Below are 23892 nucleotides of genomic sequence, written 5' to 3'. Positions count from 1 at the left end.
CAGCCAAGACCCGGGTTCAATTCCCGACTCAGGCGACTGACCGTGTGGAGTTTGCATGTTCTCCCTGTGTCTGCGTGGGTTGCCTCCCACAGTCCAAAGATGTGTGGGTCAGGTGAATTGGCCACGCTAAATTGCCCGTAGTGTTAGGTAAGGGGTAAATGTAGGGGTATGGGTGGGTTGCGCTTCGGCGGGTTGGTGTGGACTTGTTGGGCCGAAGGGCCTGTGTCCACACTGTAAGTAATCTAATCTAATCTAATCTAATCTAAATTTTGGAATTTTCATATTACACCTTTTGCTTTACTGTATGCTTTCCCCCTGTGCCATTCCTTAGCATCTAGCTCTCCTGTACCTAATACGTCAAAACCTGTATGCTACTGCTTTCACAAAATACCTCGGCTCATTTTGCTATCTTTAAAGGCACTTTATTAACACAATTTGCTGATGTTAAATTTGGAGCATGTGATTTGTAAGCAGTTTTTTTTAAAATATAAATTTACTGTCCAACTTTCAACTTTTTTGGGGTTTTTTTTGTGGGTGCAGCTTATGGTTTATGGGTATTCAAGACGGAGTTGTATTACCTTAGTAAGCGCTTCAAAGATTTGAAATCACATCACATAAGGGAAATACTTTCCCATTTGCTAATCTACTACCATGTCCTAAATAAATTCAGAAGCATGTTCCCTGTTTTGTAGGAAAGAGAGTGACCATTTTGAACAGACTACAGTCCGGTAGGCAGCGGTGAAGTAAATAACCATTCGATTTTGGTGCATTCATGAAGAGAGCTGCTGATGTGTACATAGCAAGAGTCTCTTAATGAAAAGTGCCGTGGTTTTTGTTTACATGCACCTCGTTGTAGGGTCTCTTTGAGATTTCATTCAGTGCAGTACTCCCTCAATAATAACAATCAAAAATTTTCACATATCTTGTGCCTTCAATATAAAACAATAATCTGCAAGTTCTCCACAAGGTAATGATCGTCAATAAATGTGGAGAGGTACAGAACGTGAAGAGTAAGCTGGAGATGCTATAGCTTGATCAGATCAGTAAGATGGCACCAAACAAGGCCATTCATTGAGTTTGAACTATGAAAGACATGGCTGCATGGTTGACTAGTGTAATTTAACTGTCTGAAAGCTGTGGGGACGTTCGTGTATCCCATTGGACTATCTGATTCTGTTATGTGCTGAAGTCCTACAGTAGGCCCAGCACCTCCTGCTGACATGGCATAGGTTTAAGGTGAGAGGGGAAAGATTTAAAAGGGACCGAAGGGACAACCTTTTCTCACACACAGTGGTGCGTATACAGAATAAGCTGCCAGAGGAAGTGGTGGAGGCTGGTATAATTACAACACTTAAAAGGCATCTGGATGGGTATATGAATAGGAAGGGTTTACAGAGATATAGGTGAAATACTGGCATAAGGAACTAGATTAATTTAGGATATTTGGTCAGCAAAGATGAGTTGGACTGAAGGGTCTGATTCTATGCTGTACATCTGTGACTCTGTTTTGAGCAACGATTTACATAAGCTATCTGATTTAAAGTAACCGATACCGAATATTGGAAGAAGACAGGGACCCTTCCACTATAAAAACCGAAAGAACTGTGGATGCTGTAAATCGGAAACAAAAAGAGAAATTGCTGGAAAAGCTCAGCAGGTCTGGCAGCATCCGCGCAGAGAAATCAGAGTTAACATTTCAGGCCTTGTAAACTGATGGTAGCTAGGAAAATGTTGATTTTATATGCAGAAGGTAGGGTGGGAGTAGGGGCTAAGGAGTAAATGATAGGTGGGGATAGAGCCCAGAGAGAGAGAGGAGAACAGTTGGACAGACAAAGGGTTTGATAATGATCTGGCAAAGAGAGTGAGTAGCTGTTAGTGGAGACCGTCAGTGACTAACAATAGGTAGTGTGTAATGGCAGGCTGTGTGATCACTAGGCCTGATGTGTGTGGGATTGGGGACTAGGGCATGGGAGGATTCAGGCCCTAAAATGATTGAACTCGAAATTGAGTCCGGAAGGCTGCAGGACCCCAAGTGGAAAATAAGGTGGTGGGTCCTCCAGTTTGTGCTGAGCTTCTCTGATGTACTGCACCAAGCCTGAGACAGATGTTGCTCTCAGCTGCCTCCTCATCATCGTGGCCATACAATCCCTTTCTGTGCCCATCCCCCACCAGGATGGTCTCAGGTCCTGGAGCAAAGGCCTGAACTGTCCCCAACCCCTCACCATCACCCTCTTTTGGCTAAGCTCCTCCTCACCCTCAACAACTTCTCTTTTAACTCCTCTCATTTACTCCAGACCAGAGGGGTGGCCAAGGGGACCAACATAGGCCCTGGGTTATGCCTGTGTAAAAGTGGCAGGCAACTAGCAGCTCTTTTTTGCAGATGGAAACATCGATGTTCTGTGGAGTGGTCACCCAGTCTACACTTTGTTTCCCTAATGTATAGGAGACCACACTGCGAACAGTAAATACAGGAGACTAGATTGTGGGAAGTGCAAGTAAAGTGCTGCTTCTCCTGGAATGTGTGTTTGGGCCCTTGGATACCGAGGAGGGAGAAGGTAAATGGGCAGGTGTTACACCTTCGGTGGTTGCGGGGAAGATGTGGGGGGCAGTTGGGAGTAAAAAGACAAGTGGGCCAAGGTGTCCCGGAGAGAACGGTCGCTGCGGAAGTCAGACAAGGGAGGGGAGGGGATGGGAATCGGTGTCTGGTGGTAGAAATGGCAGCTGATGATCTGGATGTGGATGCTGGTGGATCTGGTAGGTAAGGATAAGAGGAACCTTATTGCTATTGCAGGAAGGAAGAGAGGGGGGTGAGGGCAGAAGTGCAGGAGATGGATCAAACCCAGTTGAGGTTCCTGTCAACAACGGTGCAGGGGAATCCTCAACTGAGGAAGAAGATGGACATTTCGGAGGCTCCCTTGTTGAAGGTGGCATCATCGGAACACACGTGACAGAGACTGAGGAACTGAGAGAATGGGATGGACTCTTTACAGAAAGCAGCGTGTGAGGATGTATAGTCCAGGAAGCTGTTGGAGTCGGTGGGTCTATAGTGGATATTAGTGGGCAGTCTATCCCCAGGAATAGAAACAGGTGTTGAGGAATGGAAAGGAGGAGTCAGAGAGAGACCAGGTGAAGGTGGGGTGGAAACTGGAAGCAAAAATCCAATTCTGGGCAAGAAAGGGAAGCAGCACCAATGATATCATTGAGACATGGGAGAAAGGGTTGTGGGTGGGGCTGGGATTGTACTGGAACAAGGAATGTTCCACATACCCCATTGCTCAGACAGGCATAACCAGGGCCTGTGTGGGTCCTCTTGGCCACCCCTCTGGCCTGGAGTAAATGAGAGGAGTTAAAAAAGAAGTTGTTGAGGATGAGGAGGAGTGTGGTGGGGGGTGGGGACAGTTCAGGCCTTTGCTTCAGGACGAAGCAGAGAGCCCGGAGACCATCCTGCTGGGGGATGGGCTTGGAAAGGGATTGCATGGCCATGATGAGGAGGAGGCAGCTGCAGCCCACAAACTGGACATTCCAAATGTAATTTTATACAAAGCATGTGGAGTTAAGCTGAATAACTGAGTATTTAATTTTTCATTTGGTAAAATGAGATTACACTGTGTATTTCTGTTGGTTTATTGCACAACCATTATTCTTCAAAGCATTTTCTAGAAAGCTGTCTATCTCCGTTCTTCCTAATCTGCAGATGATATCCATGTGCATCAATATATTTATATCCTGTTTAACTCCATATTGCCAAACCTTTTGGTGATATTTATTTCAACATTTGAAAGTGTCCAAATTTTGGATGGAAGAAAGTTGAGCTAATCAATGGTGTGTAATGATGTAGTTACAGGTACAGGGTAGTGGTGGCAGTGGGGAGAGAGTTTTCAGTGTGTCTCCTTCCACCTTCCGATCCATCACTAAATTAGTGGCCATAAAATCACCTCCTTCTATTCTGCCTGATCAACTTTGGACACTTTTAGGAGAGGTTTGGCCATTCAGCCCATCGAGAACCTGTGCAGAGATGCTACTACACACCACTGGAGCAGGTGGGACCAGAACCCAGGTATTTAAGCCAAGAGGTAGGGACAGTACCACTGTGCTGCTGCTGTCGATTATTTATAACCAACCGGTTCAGATGTGTTATGATATTCCTCCTGAATTTGGTGAGACTTGAACTAAGGCCTCCTGGCTTAGAAGCAGGGACTCTACAAGAGCCCTTCAGTTCTTTTCCTGCCAACACCACATCAACATCACATTGATTTTTCTTTTTCCCTGATACACTTCTGGGGCAAGTGGGACATGAACCCAGGTTTTCAGGCCCAGAGGTGGGGAAGCTACCACTGTGCCATAAAAACCTTTCAGCCCATCATTTTTATTAAACATTGTGAGATTGGGACAAGTAAATTGGTCCCTTTTTGGAAGAGGCATCCTCAGCACTACCTTGGCCCAAAGTAATAATTAAGAGTGTGTTGCTGGAAAAGCGCAGCAGGTCCGGCAGCATCCGAGAGGCAGGAGAATCGATGTTTTGGATAGAAGCCCTTCATCAGCAATGTGGTCCCTGATGCTGCCTCACCTGCTGTGCTTCTCCAGCGCCACACACACCCAACCCTGATCTCCAACATCTGCAGTCCTCTCTTTCCCCAAAGTAATTACTGTGCTATGCAGAGGAAACTGAATGTGGTCGACATTGATGAGCTATCCTTAATAAACATGCATTGATACCTGCAGGTAAATGATTGACGTATCTGCCTATCTGCCACTCCTCACAACAGCAAGTATTGGGGAACACCAACTCGAAGATAGGGCATGCGCATAAAGTCTTTTCAATGCTTTTTCTAATAACCTTTAAGCATGTTTGTTATTTCGCTTTTATTTTCCAGGTGGTTAAAGTTTGAGGAATTAGAGGTGGAAATGGAGCTCCCAAATCACGCCAAACAACTGCTGCTGCAGCTAAACCAACAGAGAAGCAAGGGGTTCTTCTGTGATGTTATCATTGTGGTGGAGAATGCCCTGTTCCGTGCCCACAAGAACATCCTGGCAGCCAGTAGCATGTACTTCAAGTCCCTCGTGCTCCATGATAACTTGATCAACCTGGACACTGATATGGTCAACGCCACCATCTTCCGACAGATCCTCGATTTTATCTACACCGGGAAGCTCCTGGGCACGGACCAGGCCAGCGAGCAGAACTTTAACGCCCTCCTGACGGCAGCCAGCTACCTCCAGCTCCACGACCTCGCCGCCGTGTGCAGGAAGAAGATGAAGCGCATCGGCAAGACTTTGCACGGCAAGCTGATGGGCCCAGGCCCAGGGAAACCCGGGCGAGGGCACAGGCTGCCCTCTGCCCCTGTCATCCAGCCGCGCTACTCGGGCTCCCCCGAGGCGCTCCAGAGGCTCCAGGCTGGGGAGCTGCACCGGGTGGAAGTCACCGGGGAAGAGTTGTACCTCGCTAGCTCGAACAAAGGAAACCCTCACTCTCTCGGCCAGAACGGCGGCACCAGCAAAAGCAGCAATACTAATAACAGCACCAACAGCAACAAGGGGGAGCACGAGCAGATGCTGGGCCTGGACCTGTCCAAGAAAAGCCCCTCGGTCCCTCCCCACATGTCTCAGGAAGACATGCAGCTCGGAGAGTGTAGCCAAGGCAGCTCTCCGCATCCTGCCTCTGTTTCTACCACCAACAGTGCCCCCTTCGAAGACGGCGCCGCCAACCCTCACAAAGCAGAGAACAGCGAGTGCCCGGAGAGGAGTGACCTGGCCTCTGACGCCCAGATCCTGGCCGACACGGGGCAGCCCAAGGGCTTCCGCCTGGCGGTTCGGGGTAGCACCCCCTGGCTGAAGCAGGAGAAGGTGTACGGCAGGCCGGAGGGCGCCAACTGCCGGGACGAGGGAGCCTCACTCCTCAACGGGGTTATCATGGGTCCCCTGGTCAAGTCGCTGGAGCGGGATTCCGGGCGTCACTTTGAGCACACCGTGCGCTGCAAAGAGGAAGAGGATGATGAGGTGGAGGAGGAGGAGGGAGGGGAGGAGGAGAACGGCAGAGAGTGCAGCGAGGACAGCGCCCAGAGTGGTGAGGAGGACGCGGTGGCCGGAGGAGGAGGCCACGGCTACAGGCCGGGCCAGGACGGCTTTGAGCCAGCGGGGTACGGCGACAACCTGTACGTGTGCATCCCCTGCGGCAAGGGCTTCCCCAGCTCGGAGCAGCTAAACGCCCACGTGGAGAGCCACACCGAAGAGGAACTGTACCTGAAGGAGGAGGTGGACGGTGGCCTGGCTGCCCCCAACCCGCCGTACCCCAGCGACTCACGGCCCTACAAGTGCTCAGTCTGTGAGAAGAGCTACAGGGACCCCTCCACGCTGCGGCAACACGAGAAGACCCATTGGCTGTCCCGGCCCTTCCCGTGTAACATCTGCGGGAAGATGTTCACCCAGCGGGGCACCATGACCCGCCACATGCGCAGCCACTTGGGCCTGAAGCCTTTTGCCTGTGAGGAGTGTGGCATGCGTTTCACACGGCAGTACCGATTGACCGAGCACATGCGGGTCCACTCGGGCGAGAAGCCCTACGAATGTCAAATCTGTGGTGGCAAGTTCACGCAGCAACGCAACCTGATAAGCCACATGAGAATGCATACCTCACCAACATAAGCCAAAGACTCCAACCTCAATTATATATTTTTTTGTGTGAGTGTGTGTGTGTGTGTGCGTGTGTGTGTACGTTTCTTTCTCCTCTCCCACATTTCTCCAGCCTCCTTTACAACATGTTTTCAATGGGAGAAAGAGCAACGGGGGTGGGTGGGTGGTTGATTGATCGGGGAACGGGGTCTTTAGTTTCCAATAGTTGTTTAGGGGAAGAAAAAGAATCCTCGAAGCTTCGAGGTGCTTGTTTTATTAAGAAGTAAGGACCTTTTGTAACTTTTATGTGAATGTTTAAACTGGAAAGTTGAGGATCTAGCTGGGGTAGTTTGGTGTAGGCTGGACTTGCTGTTATTTCCTTAGGTACATTTTTCCTTTTGTATTTCCTCCCGAGTTTAGCTCCTCTCCCTGTGCTGAACAAGTCTGGTTGAAGTGACTTATCAGCTTGCTACCTCTTCACAATGATAATTTATAAGGAAAAAGTACTAAATAAAAGGTTTAGTCAAATAATATTGCAAGGGAAAAGGGGGATAGATCTCTTTAAAAAGTAATAACAATGAATTTAAGATTTAGTATTTCCATTTTGACATTGTCCATCCCAGCTCTTTTTTTTGATTCTATCCAAATGTTGGCTGATTTTTTTTTCCCAAACCAGACCAGATAAGACTTATACGTTTTATCTGCCTCGACCAAATTATCTAACAGTGTACAGTGTTTTGAATGTTGAGCCATACACTCGAGAAGTCATGACTGCTTCAGAGTTGCTGCAGTCATACTGGTTAATGGCCAGTTCCGTGGTGAGGGTGGGGAAGGGTGTGTGGGGTAGGGGAAACGGGGCTTGTATTTTCAATAGCTTTTTATTGGTGAGCTGCTGAACCCAAGAGAAGATGAACTGCATGGCGTGGAAAGAGTTAAACTGGTGTTTACATTAGGTCTGCTAGCCAGTAAAGGCCTACCCATTATTATTAGCATGGTACGGAAGTTATAGTGAAGGCAGCAAGGTGTGAGGATAATGAGCTTTTTGTCTCTTAGCTGTACATTCCTGATGAAACCAAATTCACAATTGCTGCATAGAAACAAAGACTATAGTGAATCAGGGCATGCGGAGGCAGATTTTGATGGCTTTGATTGGAACAGATTTCCAACTACTTTGGAAAAGGTTTACAATGTATCTGTCACAATAGCGCCTAAAATGCCCTAATACAAAGATACAGAAAGCTTTTTTAAACAAATATAAATATATATATATATATAATATATATATAGGGCTGGTTTAGGGTTTTTGTGTTTCTTTTTTTTAAATGATAATTTCACGTTTTGATAATTGATTCAGTTCGAACATTGTATGAGTCCTGATGGAAAAATATCTTTTTTTTTGGTTACACCTCTCAAACCGAGTATAGGTACGGAGGAAGGAGGGGATTCACAAGAAAGGGGCCCCTTTCTTAAATGAACCAAGTTGAGTCATTTATTTTTGGCATTTGGGGTGACAAAAATGACTTGGACAGCACATGATCATATTCCAGTTTGTTTTACTGAGGGGACACTGGAGCAAGTCCATAGATGGTCTTTCCTTATTTCCCAAGATTTTTTTTTGTTTTCTTTTTGTTTTAAATATATATATTTAATATATATATATGTTGGGATGAAACGAAGATCTAAACTAAACTAGTGATTACAGCTTAAACAATTGAACAGAGTGCAGTACCGTTCTCAGCACTTAAAACGAGTATGACATTATGTTTGTGTACAGCGAAGGTATTGTACAGGAGCTTTCCTTTTCGAGTAGTTATGTAGAATTGCAGTTGATAGATTTTTATTCAAAGGAAAATTTAAAAAAAATTTAAAAACGGTAAACTTTCCAAACTGTGACAATAAAAGGTTCATAATTCAGGGATTGTTCAGCACCTGCACAGTGCAGTAATCTCAACTACATTTATATAATGTCATAATGTATCGAGACATTTTCTGTATTTTAATGAGAAGCAGAACACTAGTTTCATATTTAAGATTTTGATGGGGTGGGGAGGGAGGGGGTTTTTTTTTCAGATACACACAGAGCCTCGGATGAGGTTTAGGCAGCTCATGCAAAAAAAGTAAAATATAGGCTGTAGTCATTCGTTCCTGTTGATGTTTTTTTTGTGTTCCTTTTTGTTTTGAAAGTTATCAGAGTTGTATAAAAAATAAAGCTCATACCCAAATTCACAAAAAAGAAACTATTTTTAAACCAAAGCACATTTTAATGAGTATAAAAAAACCTCATGTGACTCAAAAATTATGTATTTATCTCATTGTTTACATGTAAACTTTCAACAGTCTCAGACCTCAGCAGAATGCTTCTTTCTGACAAAAATGGTGCAAACTTAACACTTTTTTGACAGTGTTCTTTTTATCAATATATGTATGTATTTGCAGTAATGAATGTATTTATTTCTTTTTTGAATCCTGTACACACTGTTTGCATTTAAGTTTCAGTTCATATGCAAGAAGCTGTATAAGTTGGACCTTTTTACAGAAAAAAAAATCTCAGAGACTTACCACATAGCCATAAACCGCATAACCTGTGAAGACATTATTTGCAAAAGACTGGACAATTTTTTTCCTCTATTGGCTTTGCATTGAAGATGTAATATGTTTGTTGTATTTAATACAATGTGTTTCTTTCTTGTCACAATGCACATTCATCCTAAGTTACTGCATGGCAAGCATTCCACATCCTGCCACTGCGTAGCTTGGGGTAACAGTATTTATCTTTTTTTTTGTGTTCTGAAATCGTCACTTTCTCGCGCAAAAAAAAAAGCTAGAATTCAGGTCAGGGCTGCATTATTTGCAGCTCAAAATTGTCATGTGTCATATAATAAAAATAGACAAATGTATGCTGAACTCAGCATTCAGAAATGTTACAGTCTTAATGTACAGCAATCAAACTCTTATTTTACAATCTTTTCATTAAAAGCTTGACTGAAAACCATTCCTGTCTCTTGTCCTTCACTTTAGCAGCATCCCAGGTGGAAGTAATGTTCATATGTTTGTGGTGGCAGGTGGAGGTAATGCTGAAGTATTGATCTGAGTTTTAAGCACCAATGTTTGATGTGTGCAGCCTCTTTGGTAGATCACCTGAGGTGCCTATAATGGGTGTTTTTGTCTCCTATTTTGCACCATATTCCAGGATCTGTGAGTATTTAGGTTTAAGAAGGGCCACGCAGTTTGTGCTTGTAACTCTACCATTTCAAGAAGAGTTAAATCTGTTGCCCATCATCAACCTTATTAATGTAAAAGCTTCTAGGTTCCTCAATTATTGTGAAGGAATTTGCAGTTCTGAAGGTGATTTGTATGCTTTTTTTGCGGGCCCTTTGCTAGGACCATCCAAATTCATATCCACTGGCTTTGTGTTTGACTTTTAAAGTTTTCATCCATCTTCTCCCAGAGGATAGAATGTGACAGGAAATGGCTGAAGCAGAGATCAATATTGAAACAGAAATTGCTAAAGACACTCAGCAGATCAGGCAGCAACTGTGGAGAGAGAAACATCTCAATTCAATATGGCTGCTTCATTGAACTCTAGGGTTAATTCTATTTATGTCTCCACACTTGCTACCAGACCTACTGAGTTTCTCTTTTGATTTCAGATTTCCAGCAGCTGCAGTATTTGACTTTGAACATTTTTTATAACCCTGTTGCAACAAACCATCAACTTTTAAAATGCAGGCCACCTCTGTCAAACACTATTGATGACCTTCTTCTGTTATTGACATCCTAACGAGCAGCAATGACCTTTTCTGTATTCATGTCTTTATGACGTTCAATCATTTTAAAGCATAACTAAAATCTGTGCTTGACATTGTTTATTTGTCAACACTGTACAGTTAAGGCAGTGTGGCGTCACCTTGCTGAAACTCTGTATCTGAAGACATTGCCATTGCATCAATCAGTTACACCAGTAGAAGAGGCCACTTGGCCATCACATTTGTTGGCAGTCTACAGAGCAACTTGGCTAGTTCTCCTGCCCTGCAACTTCTTTCCGTTCAGATAATTGTCCAAATCCTTTTTGAATACCAAGATTAAATCCCAATGCTGTCAGTTAGTGAACTCCAGATTAGATCAGATTCCTTACAATAGGGAAACAGGCCCTTTTGGCCGAACAAGTCCACACCAACCCTCTAAAGAGTAACTCACGCAGACCCATTCCCCCTACACTATATATGCACCCCTGACTAATGCACCTAACACTGGGCAATTTAGCATGGCCAATTCACCTGACCTGCACATCATTGGATTGTGGGAGGAAACAAGAGCACCCACTGGGAAAATGAACAAATTCCACACAGATAGTTGCCCAAGGTTGGAATGGAACCCAGGTCCCTGGCGCTGTGAGGCAGCAGTGCTAATCACGGAGCCACTGAACCACCTGCCATTCTGTGTAAATTTCGTTTTGCTTCTATTGCCATTGATTCTTTTACTTCAATCAATTTCCACTAGTTCTCCATCCTTCTGCTCTCAGAATGGTTTCTCTGTTCAGACCCCCTCATGATTTTGAATACCTTGATTGCATCATCTCGCAGATTTCTCAAAACAATAGCCCTAGCTGCTCAAACCTATCTGTTAAAGTGAAGTCCCTTCATTCCTGGAACCATTGGAAATTATAGTCTTCCATTATAACTGTATAGGTTTGTGTTTATAAAACTATAAGAATTAGGTACAGGATTAGGTCGTTTGCCCTGAAAACCTGCTCTGCCATTCGATGGCTTTGTGGCTAATCTGACATTTCTCCCATCCACTTTCCTGCAGTTTCCTCATAGATTCTGGTTGAGTCCGGAAACCAAGAGCTATCTATCTCTTAGATATGCTCAAATACTCTGCTCCACAGCATTCTGTGGAAAGGAACCCTACTCAGAAGAAATTCTTCCTCATCTCAGTCTTAAATTCGCACATCTTTATTCCTATTTTTGCATTCATTGGGGGGGGGGGGGGTGGAGGAGAAGGGAAGGGATGCAGCGGCACGGTGGCTCAGTAGTTAGCACTGCTGCCTCACAGCTCCAGGGACCCAGGTTCAATTCCAGTATCGGGCAACTGACTGTATGGACATTCTCTCTGTGTCTGCGTGGAACTCCTCCGGCTACTCCAGTTTCCTCCCACAGTCTAAACATGTGCAGGCCTGGTGAATTGGCCATGCTAAATTGCCCATAGTGTTAGGTGCATCAGTCAGAGGGAAATGGGTCTGGGTGGGCTACTCTTCAGAGGGTCAGTGGGACTGGTTGGGCCGAAGGGCCTGTTTCCACACTGTAGGGAATCTAATCTTGTGTACTGGATCCTGTTGTTGGATGTTAGCAAGAAAATGCTATAAATAAAAGGCTTCAGTCTTCAGGTAGTTTGTATCAAACAGTCGAGTGTTATTTAGTTTGGACTGCTCTGTTTGCAATGCACATTCTCAGCACTTTCCTGTGCCCTGACCTAGTCACTCGATGCTATTCAATTGCCTTCAAGATGAGCAGTGTAATGTTTTTTTTGCTTTTCCTTGGAAGTCAGTTTGGAGTGCTTGAATCAGCAGATTTGCAACAGTCCAATTTGAGTCCTATTGATTGTCTCTATAGTTTCAAACCTCATGAAAGGAGCTAAGCTTTTAAATTCTAAATAGAGATTGAGACAAATGATTCTGTACCATTTCTACACACGACCATATTGTAAACCACCTCCAACTTGGCTGCAAACTATTTTTTTCAGTCAACAACATTGAAAATCTCACACCTACAGACCAATTAAGTGATATTGTCATCCTAAATTCAACTTCTGGAATAAATAATCAAGTCACAATTACATTAGCTCTCTGTGTTCCTTGATGTCTCAATTTCTCCATAGCTGCAGAATCACTTCCTTTGGCAAAACATGCTCATGTTGTGGTTCTGCAAATGGTCAATAAGTGTTGTTCTGTCCTTTGATCATTTCAACAGGTAATTGTTGGTCAAGACCCCCAAGAGAGAATATTCAAGTGCTAATTTGAGATAGCTGAAATCCACTTGAATAGGCAATGTTGCCTTCTCTGCAATGATCCCAAAGTGTTAGCTCCACATCCTGCTGTGGAGCTGTATATCTCTGAGATGTGGAATAGTGTTTCCACAAAAACAAGCCAATGTTCCTTTTCCTTTAAGAGCATAGGTAGGAATAGGTCTGTTCTACTTTCTAAAGCAGCAAGGCTGATCCTGTACCTTTATGCTACCTTCCCACAGTAACTTCATACCTCTTAAACCCCTTTGCATCCAACAATCTGTTAATCTGACTTGAATATACAAAACACTGAACATCTCTCAGTTAGAGTATTCCAGAGATTCACAGTGCTTTGAGTGAAGAAATTTCTCCTCACTTCTGTTCAAAATGGCCGGTCCTCTATTTCTTGATTTCTTGGGATGTCTATGTTGTCAAAAATTTCCTATGCATCTATGTAGTCATAAAGTCATAGAGAATGTATGGCTTAGAAACAGACCCTCTGGTCCAACTCTTCAATGCTGACAAGATACCCAACCTAATCCAGGCCCATTTGCCAGCATTTGGCCCATATCCCTCCAAACCCTTCCTATTCATATACCCATCCAGATGCCTTTTAAATGTTGAAATTGTACCAGCCTCCACCACTTCCTCTGGCAGCTCATTCCATACCCGTACCACCCTCTGTGTGAAAAGGTTGCCCCTTAGGTCCCTTTTATATCTTTCTGTTCTTACGCCAAAACTATGCCCTGTAGTTCTGGACTCCCCCACCCCAAGGAAAAGATCTTGTCTATTTATCTTATCCATGCCCCTCACAATTTTATAAACCTCTATGCGTCACCTCTCAGCCTCTGACATTCTAGGAAAAACAACCCCAGCTTTCAGCCTCAACCCACAGTTCAAAACCTCCAACCCTGGCAGCATCCTTGTAAGTCTTTTCTGAACCCTTTTAAGTTTCACAACATCATTCTGATACAGGAGACCAGAATTGCACACAATATTCCAAACATGGCCTAACACTTTCCATTCAACTAGTTAGAGATTCATAAAATCATGCGGGGCATGGCTAGGGTAAATGGACATGGTCTTATCCTTGGGGTGGGGGAATTGAGAACTAGAGGGTGTAGGTTTAGTAAAAATTTTAAAGGGACCTAAGGGGCAGCTGCCAGAGGAAGTGGTGGAGGCTGGTACAATTACATTTAAAAGGCCATCTGGATGTGTATATGAATAGGAAGGGTTTAGAGGGATATGGACCAGGTTCTACAAATGGGACTAGATTAGGTTAGGCTATCTGGTCGGCGTGGACGAGTTGGACTGAAGGGTCTGTTTCGATGCTGTACAACTCTATGATTCTACATTCCAGGGAATAATTTCCATTCCATCTTTCCTAGTAGGGCAATCTCTGCATCAAAACTCTCCTGTGTAATAGAGCTACATCTGGTTTGGTTTTTTTTTGCTGCCCACAGCTGTGTATGTCCTGACTGACCATTTGTATTCACAAATTTTAAAACTGCGTAGCTTACTTGTCTCATGCTACAGTCACCACAGTGTTTGCTTTTCCAGGTTACGAAAGGTTTTCTGTAATAATTGTACTGACCGTTGTTAAGTAGCTAGAAATGATTCCTGCCCATTTCACCCTCTTGGAAGCTCCTACGCAGCTCTCTTTTATCATGTAAATTTACATAAATGCTGAATATATTTGGATCCTGTCACTGCAGTGCAAGTATTGATTTCTGATAAAGTAGATATATAAGAACCAGGGTCTGATGGGCCAGATATTGACATTTTGCCATTGAGAGCAGAGTTCAAATCTAACCTATGCCAAGCATGCAAATAAAAGTGTTGTGTACACTGACTGTGAAAGATATTTTGTGAAAACAGTTTGGGCACTCAACCAGTTCCAGGTAAATTAAATAGGACCAACATTACGCTGATGTATTCTCATGCCATTCTAAGATTGAGGGCAAAGTGGTGCTGGATCAAAGCTATACTTGTTCTGCGACAGTATGGTGCTTCTACTGAGAACTTGAATTAGGGTGAGTTCCATTTCACAGGATGGTTGCAGGAATGAAGACAGGTATTCAGCCTGACATACAAGTGCCTCTGCAAGAGCAATTCGCCCAATGCAACTTCCTCGTCTTTTTCCTGGAGCCCTGAATATGTTCCCTCATCAGATTATCTCTCACAGTTGAATCTGTCACCATTGCATCCTTTTACTGGTCCCCTCAACTTGGTATCCAGCCTGAAGCCCCAGCATTGTGGGAGGTGCCACCTTTTCGATAAGCTATTAAACTCGAGTTCTCCATTTCTCCTCTCTCCTAATTGTAGAAACAAATTAATCCTGCAGTGCTATCCATTTTTTGTAATGGATTGCGAGGATCACTTGCATGGCCAGTATTTAACTTTCTCTCCCTTGAGAAGGTGTTTGCAAACTAAACTCTTGAATAAAACTGTGCCGCTTGCAAAGCCATTTCGTAGGACATTGGTGTCAACTAAAGGAATGATCAACGGATAGCAGTGGATGTAACACATCTAGATTTTCTGAAGGCATTTGATATGCCACTTAATAACAATCCATGGTGTTAGAGGTCCTGTATTATTATGGATAGAGGATTGACTGACAAATAGATGCCAGCGAGTTGAGATATAGTGGGTATTTTCATGATGGCTGTAACTAGTGGGGTACCACAGGTATTAGTGCTATGGCCATAACTAAAAATATATGTTAACTTGGATGAGGAAGATAAATTTACTGTTACAAAGTTATCAGATGACACAAATGTACATGGGAAAACAAGCAATGAGGATGAAGCAGAGGCTCCAGAGGGGGGTAAAAAAGTTGAGTGGGCAAAAACCTGGCAATATAATGTGGGGAAATGTGAAGTTAATCATTTTAGCTGGAGGAATAGAGGAGCTGAAGGTTATTTAAATGTGATTCCATAATGCATAATAAAAGGTGGAAGGGTTTGTTAAAACTATCTAAGGCAGTTGTCAGACCACAGCTGGAGAGCTGTGAACACGTTGAATGGATGCTCATGTGTAGGAGACCTACCTATTTATATTTTATTTAGTCATGGGCATCACTGGTCTGGCCTCACTGGCCCTGATTTATTGCCCATCTTTAGTTGCCCTTGAGATGGTAGTAGTGAGCTCAAAATAAAAGGATAATTTGACAAGGCACCTCACAAAAGGTTGAGTCATGAGACCCCAGGGTGTTGAAGGTGGGATATTGGCATGGATAGAGAATAGGCTCATGGGCAGGAAACAGTGAATGGAGATAAGGGGGTCTCTTTCGGGTTGATGACTCGTGACCTGTGCAGTTCCAGAGGGATCAGTGCAGGGACTGCAATTGTTTATAATAAATGCTAAGGAAGGAAGTGAGAGTACTGTGGCCACGTTTGCAGATGACACTAAAATAGATGGAAAGGTTGGTTGTGAGAGGGATACAACCAGTTTACAGAGAGATATTGATAAGTAATGGACAAAAGGTTGGTAAATGGAGGAGAATGCCAAGTTGCTCCTTTTGGAAGGGAGAACAAAAGGGAGTGTTATTTCAATAAAAAAAAACCTGAAGAAAGCAGTAGCACAAAACTACTTAGGGGTCCTTGTGCGCAAAACACAGAAAGCTATCTCATAGGTGCAGCAAGTAATCAGGAAGGCTAATGGAATATTGGCCCTTAATTCAAGGGGATTGGTTATAAGAGTAGGGAAGTCCCTGCAGCTGCACAAGGTGAGACCATATCTGGAGTCCTGAGAGCAGTTTTGGTTCCCCCCACCCACCCCACCTCCACTCCCACCTCCACTCCCACCCCCACCCCCACCCCCACCCCCACCCCCACCATATTGGAGATGGTTCAAAGAAAGTTCACCAGGATGATCCGTGATATGGAGGGATTTGTTTATGAGCAAAGGCTCATGCTGGTAAATGCTGAGAGAATGTTTCCCTTATGGGAACATTTAGGACCAGAGGGTATAGTCTCAGAATAAAGAGATGACAATTTAAGACTGAGATGAGGAAGAATTTCTTTCTTCTAAGGGATGTGAGTATTTGGAATGACTTGCCACAGAGAGCTAGGGGGTGGGGCAGAGTCTTTGCGTATACTGAGATAGATAGATAGATTCTTGATCAGAAGGGGAATCGAGGGATTTGGGAAATGGCATGAAAGTGGATGAGAGTAACTTGGATCTCCAATGATCCTATTGAATGGTAGATCAAGCTCAAGGGGTCCAACGGCCTCCTCCTGTTCCCATTCCTTATGACTTTATGGTCTTCAATGCTTGTTTATGGTTTATTCTGAGATTATTCCATGACCACAGTGCTTCTATTTACTTGTTTGTAAACTCTTCACTCATTTTTAATTAAAATGAAATTATTCCAGATATTTTTGGGTCAAATGGTGTTTTATAGGTTCTGAACTCTCTCAACTTTTGCCAAAAGAAAGTTTTGGAAAGGATATTTTCTTCTGCTCACCCATAATCAATGGTAAAAATCCTAGCCTGTAGATACCTAAAATTATGATACTATATCTGTTGTAAATACTTACTTGGATTGAATTGCAATGAAGTGCATGTGTGGTAAGAACTAACTACAACTTGGCACAGATTGTGATAGACATAATTTATGAATAGGCAGGTAGTACCAGGTACAGTCACATACCACACCTCTGTGTGAAAATGTTACCTGTTATACCTTTTTCATCTCACCTTAAAAATGTGCCCTCTAGTTTTGAACACCACCCCCACCCCCCAACCCACCAAAGGGAAAAGACCTTTGCTGTTCATCCTACATATATATGTTGCCAATTTATGTTATAAGAACATTCAGGCAGGCAAAGGTGAGGACTGCAGATGCTGCAGATCAGAATCTAGATTAAAGTAGTGCTGGAAAAGCACAGCAGGCCAGGCAGCACCCAAGGCACAGGAAAATGAATCATTCCTGATGAAGGGTTTTTGCCCGAAACATCGATTTTCCTGCTCCTCGGATGCTGCCTGACCTGCTGTGCTTTTCCAGCACCACTCTAATCTAGACTTCTATAAGAAGATTCAGGCAGGATTTGCTTTTGAAGACCTATTTTCTTGTAACTGTCTGTGCGCACATCAGCCATGCTTTGGATGAATTGTTAAAGCCAGAACCCATTGACCATCTCAGATGGACATTAAAGAGCCAGTGGCACAATTCTGAAAAAAGGTCAGAGAAACATTGCCAGTTGTCCTGGGCTAACATTAATCCCGAAACTAACTTCAACTCAAGAATGGATGGTCTTTTCACGAACTCAGCACAATTTGTGGGGCTTCACTGGATACAAATTGGCTGCCATGTTACTTCTGTAACAGTAATGACAACATTTGAAATGTATTCAGAAGATCATGATGTGCTTTTGTACTTCCCAAGGTTGCAAAACGGAGGCTGGGAATTTGCAACCGAAAGCAGGAAATGCTGGCTATATTCTGGTCTGTCAACATTTCTGATGAGACAAACAAGTTAACATTTCAAATCTGTAACATTTCATCAGAACCATCGTAAGTGCAAGTCCTTAACAGATAAAGAGCCATGATTTTGAAGCTGTTTGAAGTAAAGCAATATTGAATTATTTAGCCTTGAGACTAACTCATAGAATTAAAGAAAAAAGGGGCTCATTAATAAAAATAGCTATTTTGAAGAACAATTGTATTGTGCACCTAAATTGTACAATGTACCACAGTAATACTGCTGAAAATGTGTTGCTGGTTAAAGCGCAGCAGGTCAGGCAGCATCCAAGGAACAGGAAATTTGACGTTTCAGGCATAAACCCTTCCTGAAGAAGGGCTTATGCCCGAAACGTCGAATTTCCTGTTCCTTGGATGCTGCCTGACCTGCTGCGCTTTAACCAGCAACACATTTTCAGCTCTGATCTCCAGCATCTGCAGGCCTCACTTTTTACACCACAGTAATACTGTCCACCAAAGCTGATCCTGGCAATTGAAATTTGTTGCTGTGCTTTACTTTTGTTCTAAGTTTGTCACCTGTTGTCATTAACGGAGCAAATCTTTTAAAATAAAATGAAACAAATTTAACAGGAATTGCGTCAGTTGATTAGGGTAGAATTAACCTCAATTGGAATGTGGCTATTGAGGACACTGGTGAAAATGGGAAAAAAGAAATCAAGTTTGACAGGGATATATTCCCGACGGTAGAGTTTGAGCAATGTATAGGAGGGTTGCTGGGGCCTGTGGAACTAAAACACAACGTGAGAGGAGACAGAATTTTCAAAAGAGAAAAGAAGGAAGTAGGTGAAAAGAAAAAAAGAAAAAAGCCACAACTTTAAAAAGAATGAATGTATCTAAAGAAAGAGGCACCAGTTTAGTTGACACGGTAGTTCAGTGGTTAGCATTGCAGCCTCACAGTGCCAGGGATCTGGGTTTAATTCTATCCTTGAGTGACTGTCTGTGTAGAGTTTGCACATTGTCCATGTGGGATTTCCTCTGGGTGCTCCGGTTTCCTCCCACAATCCAAAGATGTGCAGGTTAGGTGGATTAGCCATGGGAAATTGCCCAAAGTGTCCAAGGATGTGCAGGCTAGATGGATTAACCATGTAAATGCAGGGTTACAAGAAAAGGGTATGGGGGTGGGTCTGGGTGAGATGCTTTTTGGAAGGTCATTGTGGACATGATGGGCTGAATAGTCTGTTTCCACACTCTAGGGATGCTATGAATTGCCATTAGTCCTTTATAATTCCCAATGGAAAACTATAAATTTATTTCTCCTGGTAACGGACCCATGCTTAAATTTGACACTGATTTGGTTTATAAACAGAGGTTTGGGGTTACCATCATAAAGTGCCTCTCATCCCCATCCCTCACAATTGCTCCCCCACCAACTGCCAAGTGCTCCTAATAATCAACAACTCTACTCAGGACACTCATTCAGAGGAACATTTCTGAAAAGCACAGTTTTTGTGGTGTTCCTAGGATGTTTCTCCCAGTATTTGCTCACAGTCTTGTTCTGAATCACACAACAGAAGAGGTCCTTTGGCTCATCAAGTCTGTACCACCAAAAATATATGACTGTCTGCACTAGTCCCACTTTCCCACACTAGATCCATAGCCTTGGATGTTATGACATTCATCAAGAGCTCATCCAAGTACCTTTTAAAGAATAGAAGGTTTCACTCCTCAACTCCCCTCCCTGGCAGTGCATTCCAGATCTCCACCACTCTCTGGGTGAGAAAACTTTTCCTCAAATCACCTCTAAACCTTCTGCCTTTCACTTTAAAAATATGCCTCTTTGTCATTGACCCTTCAACTAAGAGGAACAGCTGCTTTCTTTCAGGCCCCTGTCCATGACCTAAAGGTTAATCTTTGATACTCTGAATGAATTTTGAAGTCTGTGGCATTGGGGCAGGGGAAATGGGACTGACTGGGTTCGTCTGTACTGATCCAGCATCAACTCAACTGTCTGCATCGACATTTTCTGTCTCACAATGTCTCTATGATTCCAGGCATAGCATTTCTTAAGAGGACAGCAGAGATACCTCCAAATCTTACTGCAGGAAGACTATTTTAAGAGACAGCGAGCTGCATACTCAGCAATAGTCAACTTCTAAACAAATATCTTCACAGTTAAATTGTACAAGTTTGTTCTAAGTCATAAATATAAAGCTCTTGAGGTAACCAACAAGATCCTAGATCTCAACAAGTAAATGTTCTTATCTAGGCAGGTTCAATTGAGATATTCAAGATAACATTGGATAATTATTGAGATAGAAAGAAGGGTATGGGGAAAAGAAAGAGATTGGCACTAGGTAATGATACTCATTTGATGAGCTGGTATAGGTATGGTGGGCCAAATGGCCTCCTCCTGCGTCATAACAGTTCTGTGATTCTATGTGAACAGAAAGGAGAGAGTTTGCCTTTTAGCTGTCCCTTCAGAAGAGTTGGTCACCCTGGAGAACACAGGTATAAGGATGGGGTCATACTTGGCAGTGACTCCCCCATAATCAAGGCCCTCAGACCCTCACCATCTCCGTCTACTGTCAGTTGGGTCAGATATGAGTGACCAACTGGAACCGGAGCAACACCCCAGCTAAGGTCAGCCAAATGAGTATGCTGTCAGATTCGAGAAACAAGAATTGGGGGCAGATTAGGCCCTTCAGCCTCATGAACCTTCTTCACCATTCAATGCAATCGCAGCTGATCTGGTTGTGGTCTCTCCTCATAACCCTTGGCTGCCTGGTCAATCACATACATGTCTAACCCAGCCCTGAATATGTGGAATGATCCAACCTCCACTGTTTCTGGAGAAAAAAATTCCATAACAGTTGTCATGGACCAGTCCCAACCTCCTCAAAACAAAGGAGATAGTCTAGACCCTAACGTTTATCATATTTAGAGATGAGTGTAAGACACTGTGTTCCAGATGTGATTTGATTGATCAAACTTCTTGGTTTTATGCAAAACACACTTTAATCTTAGCCGGAAGTGGGTACTGCAGATGCTGGAGATTAGAATCAAGATTAGAGTGGTGCTGGAAAAGCACAGCAGGTCAGCATCCAAGGAGGAGGAAAATCAATGTTTCGGGCAACTTTTATTCTTACACCACAGTTACAGTACAAACATAAAAAGAATAATTAACATAACTCTAACTCTGTTGAAATACTTAGAGTCATAGAGATATACAGCATGGAAACAGACCCTTCGGTCCAACTCATCCATGTGGACCAAATATCCCAACCTAATTTAGTCCCACCTGCCAGCACCCGGCCCCATATCCCTCCAAACCCTTTCTATTCATATTCCCATCCAGATGCCTTTTAAATGTTGTAATTGTACCAGCCTCCACCACTTCCTCTGGTAGCTCATTCCATACATGTACCACCCTCTGCGTTAAAAGGTTGTCCCTTAGGTCTCTTATATATCTTTCTCCTGTCACCCTAAACCTATGCCCTCTGGACTCCATCACCCCAGGGAAAAGACCTTGTCTATTTATCCTATTCTTGCCCCTCATGATTTTATAAACCTCTATAAGGTCACCTCTCCACCTTTGACCCTCCAGGGAAAACAGCCCCAGCCTATTCAACCACCTACTACTCATCAACTGCTCCAATATAGCAACATCCCATAACATACCCTTGGTAAAGGCAAATTCAGAAAAAAACTATTTCCCTCACTTTCTATCTCTTCCAGTCCACAAGAAGGAACACTCACAGAATGAATTTGGCAGCAGAGAGGAAACTCAAGCTTTTAGAAGCAGCAGAGAAAGAGCTGTATCTAGCAGCTTTAACTCTTCAACAACTGAGAGCAAAACTAAAACCCTGGGACTGACTCCACCCATTCATTTTTTTTTGTCTAATTTTTTAAAAATGCAAAGCTATTTGCTCTGCTTATCATGGAGCAGGTTTATTTGGGAAGTACTGGCTTTCGGAGCACTAGTGCTTCCAAATAAACCAGCTGGACTATAACCTGGTACGGTATGATTTTAACAGTCCAACGCCGGCTCCTCCACATCATGGCTACCATGGAGCAGACACCTCAGCAACAGGTTTACAACACCTCTCTTCAAGAGAAACAGGACAGAAAAAAGGCACATATCATTACACAATCCTCAAACAGAAAAAGAAATTGCCTTTTCTCTGAGTTAAATAAAAGACTCTTAACTTGTTATCTGTGCCTCCTGTTTCTGGATTCTCCCACGGGAACCTCCAGAGAAACATCTCTGTCAGGTCCATTCAGGATTTTTCTTTATTCATTTACAGGTTGAGGGTGTCACTGGCTGGACACTGGCAGCATTTATTGCCCAGAGGGCAGTTGAGAGTCAACCCAATTGCTGTGAGTTTGGAGTCACACGTAGGCTAGCACAGGTAAGGACTACAGCTTCCTTCCCTAAAGGACATTGGTGATGCAAATGGGATTTTCCGAACAGTCAACAATGGATTCATGGTAATCATTAGACTCTTAATTCCAGATTTATATTGAGTTCAAATCCTACTGCTTGCCATGGCAGGATTTGAACCCAGGGTCTCTGCATTAACAATCCAGCGATAAAGCCACTAGGCCATCACCTCCCCTCTTGCATCATTTGGTCCTCAAACTCCAAAGGGTGCAATCCCAATCTGCTCAACCTTGCCTCAAACCATTCACGTTCAGCTCAATACTCTTCATCTCAAGTGTTGGGGGTATCCCCCCTGGAAAGGCTTCACCGAGAGACTGTCAAAGCAGAATGGCCTTTCATAGCCATGACGAGTAGAAGATCCACAGGATTCTTGAGTGGGGTGAATGTGTATCACATTCTGGAGATGACATACGGAAAAATGCCTCAAGAGAACAGGCAGAACACTGAGCAAACATTAAAAAACGAGAGCCCATCAACCACTGAAATGTCACAGAGGCAGTGACTTGCAGGAAAGGAAATGCTGATTATCATGAACTAAATATTTTGTAAATTAAAATACAGAGTCTACCAGTTACATTGCATAAGCAAAAGTTGCACTCAGTTTTGTGGTCTTGTTTTCTTGAAGTTTAATTATTTTTTGCAGTTTTATTATATTCACAGAGACATCTCAGTTTCTACATAACATCAATAACTACACTTCTATAGTACTTTCTTGGCTGTAAAATGCTTTGGCACATCCTGAGATTGTATAGGCTGCTCTAGAAATGCAGTTTATTCTTTCTTATGCCACACATAGATATTGCATTAAGTTGATTCTCATCTGCTTTTAACTAAAACCTAATGTTGGCCCAATTTGAAAGAAGTGTTTTTATGACACCATATTGTTGTAGACTTGAGGTCAATCCCAGCTTTATGCACTTATGAGGCATCCTTTTTGTCTTCACGAGACTCCAGATGTTTAGCCAAAGAATGTGCAAAGCACTGTTGATATCAGAGAGTGTTAACATGAAAGGATAGGGAGGGAGAGGACCAGGGTGGTGATGATAATATCAAGAACACAGCCGGTGGGGGAGGGAGGGGGAGTTGGGGGAGTGGTGGGGGTGGGGGAGGCAAAATGGATAGCAGGAGTCACAGAAGAGATGGTTGCAGTGAGTAATCTAAAGCACAAAGTCACTTGGGAGTTCTAGTTCAGATATGCTTAAGGCTAACTTGGAGGTTTAGTTGGCAGTTAGGAAGGCAAATGCAATGTTAGCATTCATTTCAATAGGGCAAGAACAGAGATGTTCTGCTGAGGCTGCAGAAGGCTTTGGTCAGAGTGCATTTGGAATATTGTGGGCAGTTTTGGAACCCCTGTCTAAGGAAGGATGTGCTGGCTTTGGAGGGAGTCCAGAGGAGATTTACAAGAATGATCCTGG

The 23892-nt window shown here is 43.4% G+C and overlaps 1 protein-coding gene across 5 annotated transcripts in view; it reads left to right on the top strand.

The window, feature by feature from the left end:
* The window catches only part of hic2 (hypermethylated in cancer 2), a 78247-nt gene extending 69587 nt beyond the window's left edge, over window positions 1-8660 (top strand). For all 5 annotated transcript variants that reach the window (XM_060843459.1, XM_060843462.1, XM_060843460.1 and 2 more), the window contains exon 2: window positions 4875-8660. In XM_060843459.1, the coding sequence (XP_060699442.1) occupies window positions 4906-6642 (1737 nt within the window). In that variant the 5' untranslated portion in view covers window positions 4875-4905 and the 3' untranslated portion in view covers window positions 6643-8660. The remainder of the gene's footprint in view (window positions 1-4874) is intronic.
* Window positions 8661-23892: the final 15232 nt, after the last annotated feature.

The sequence above is a fragment of the Hemiscyllium ocellatum genome, chromosome 24 (assembly GCF_020745735.1).
Source record: "Hemiscyllium ocellatum isolate sHemOce1 chromosome 24, sHemOce1.pat.X.cur, whole genome shotgun sequence".
NCBI lineage: Eukaryota > Metazoa > Chordata > Chondrichthyes > Orectolobiformes > Hemiscylliidae > Hemiscyllium > Hemiscyllium ocellatum.
The sequence above is the reverse complement of the archived record's forward strand: the minus strand, read 5'-3'. Positions and strand labels throughout refer to the sequence as shown.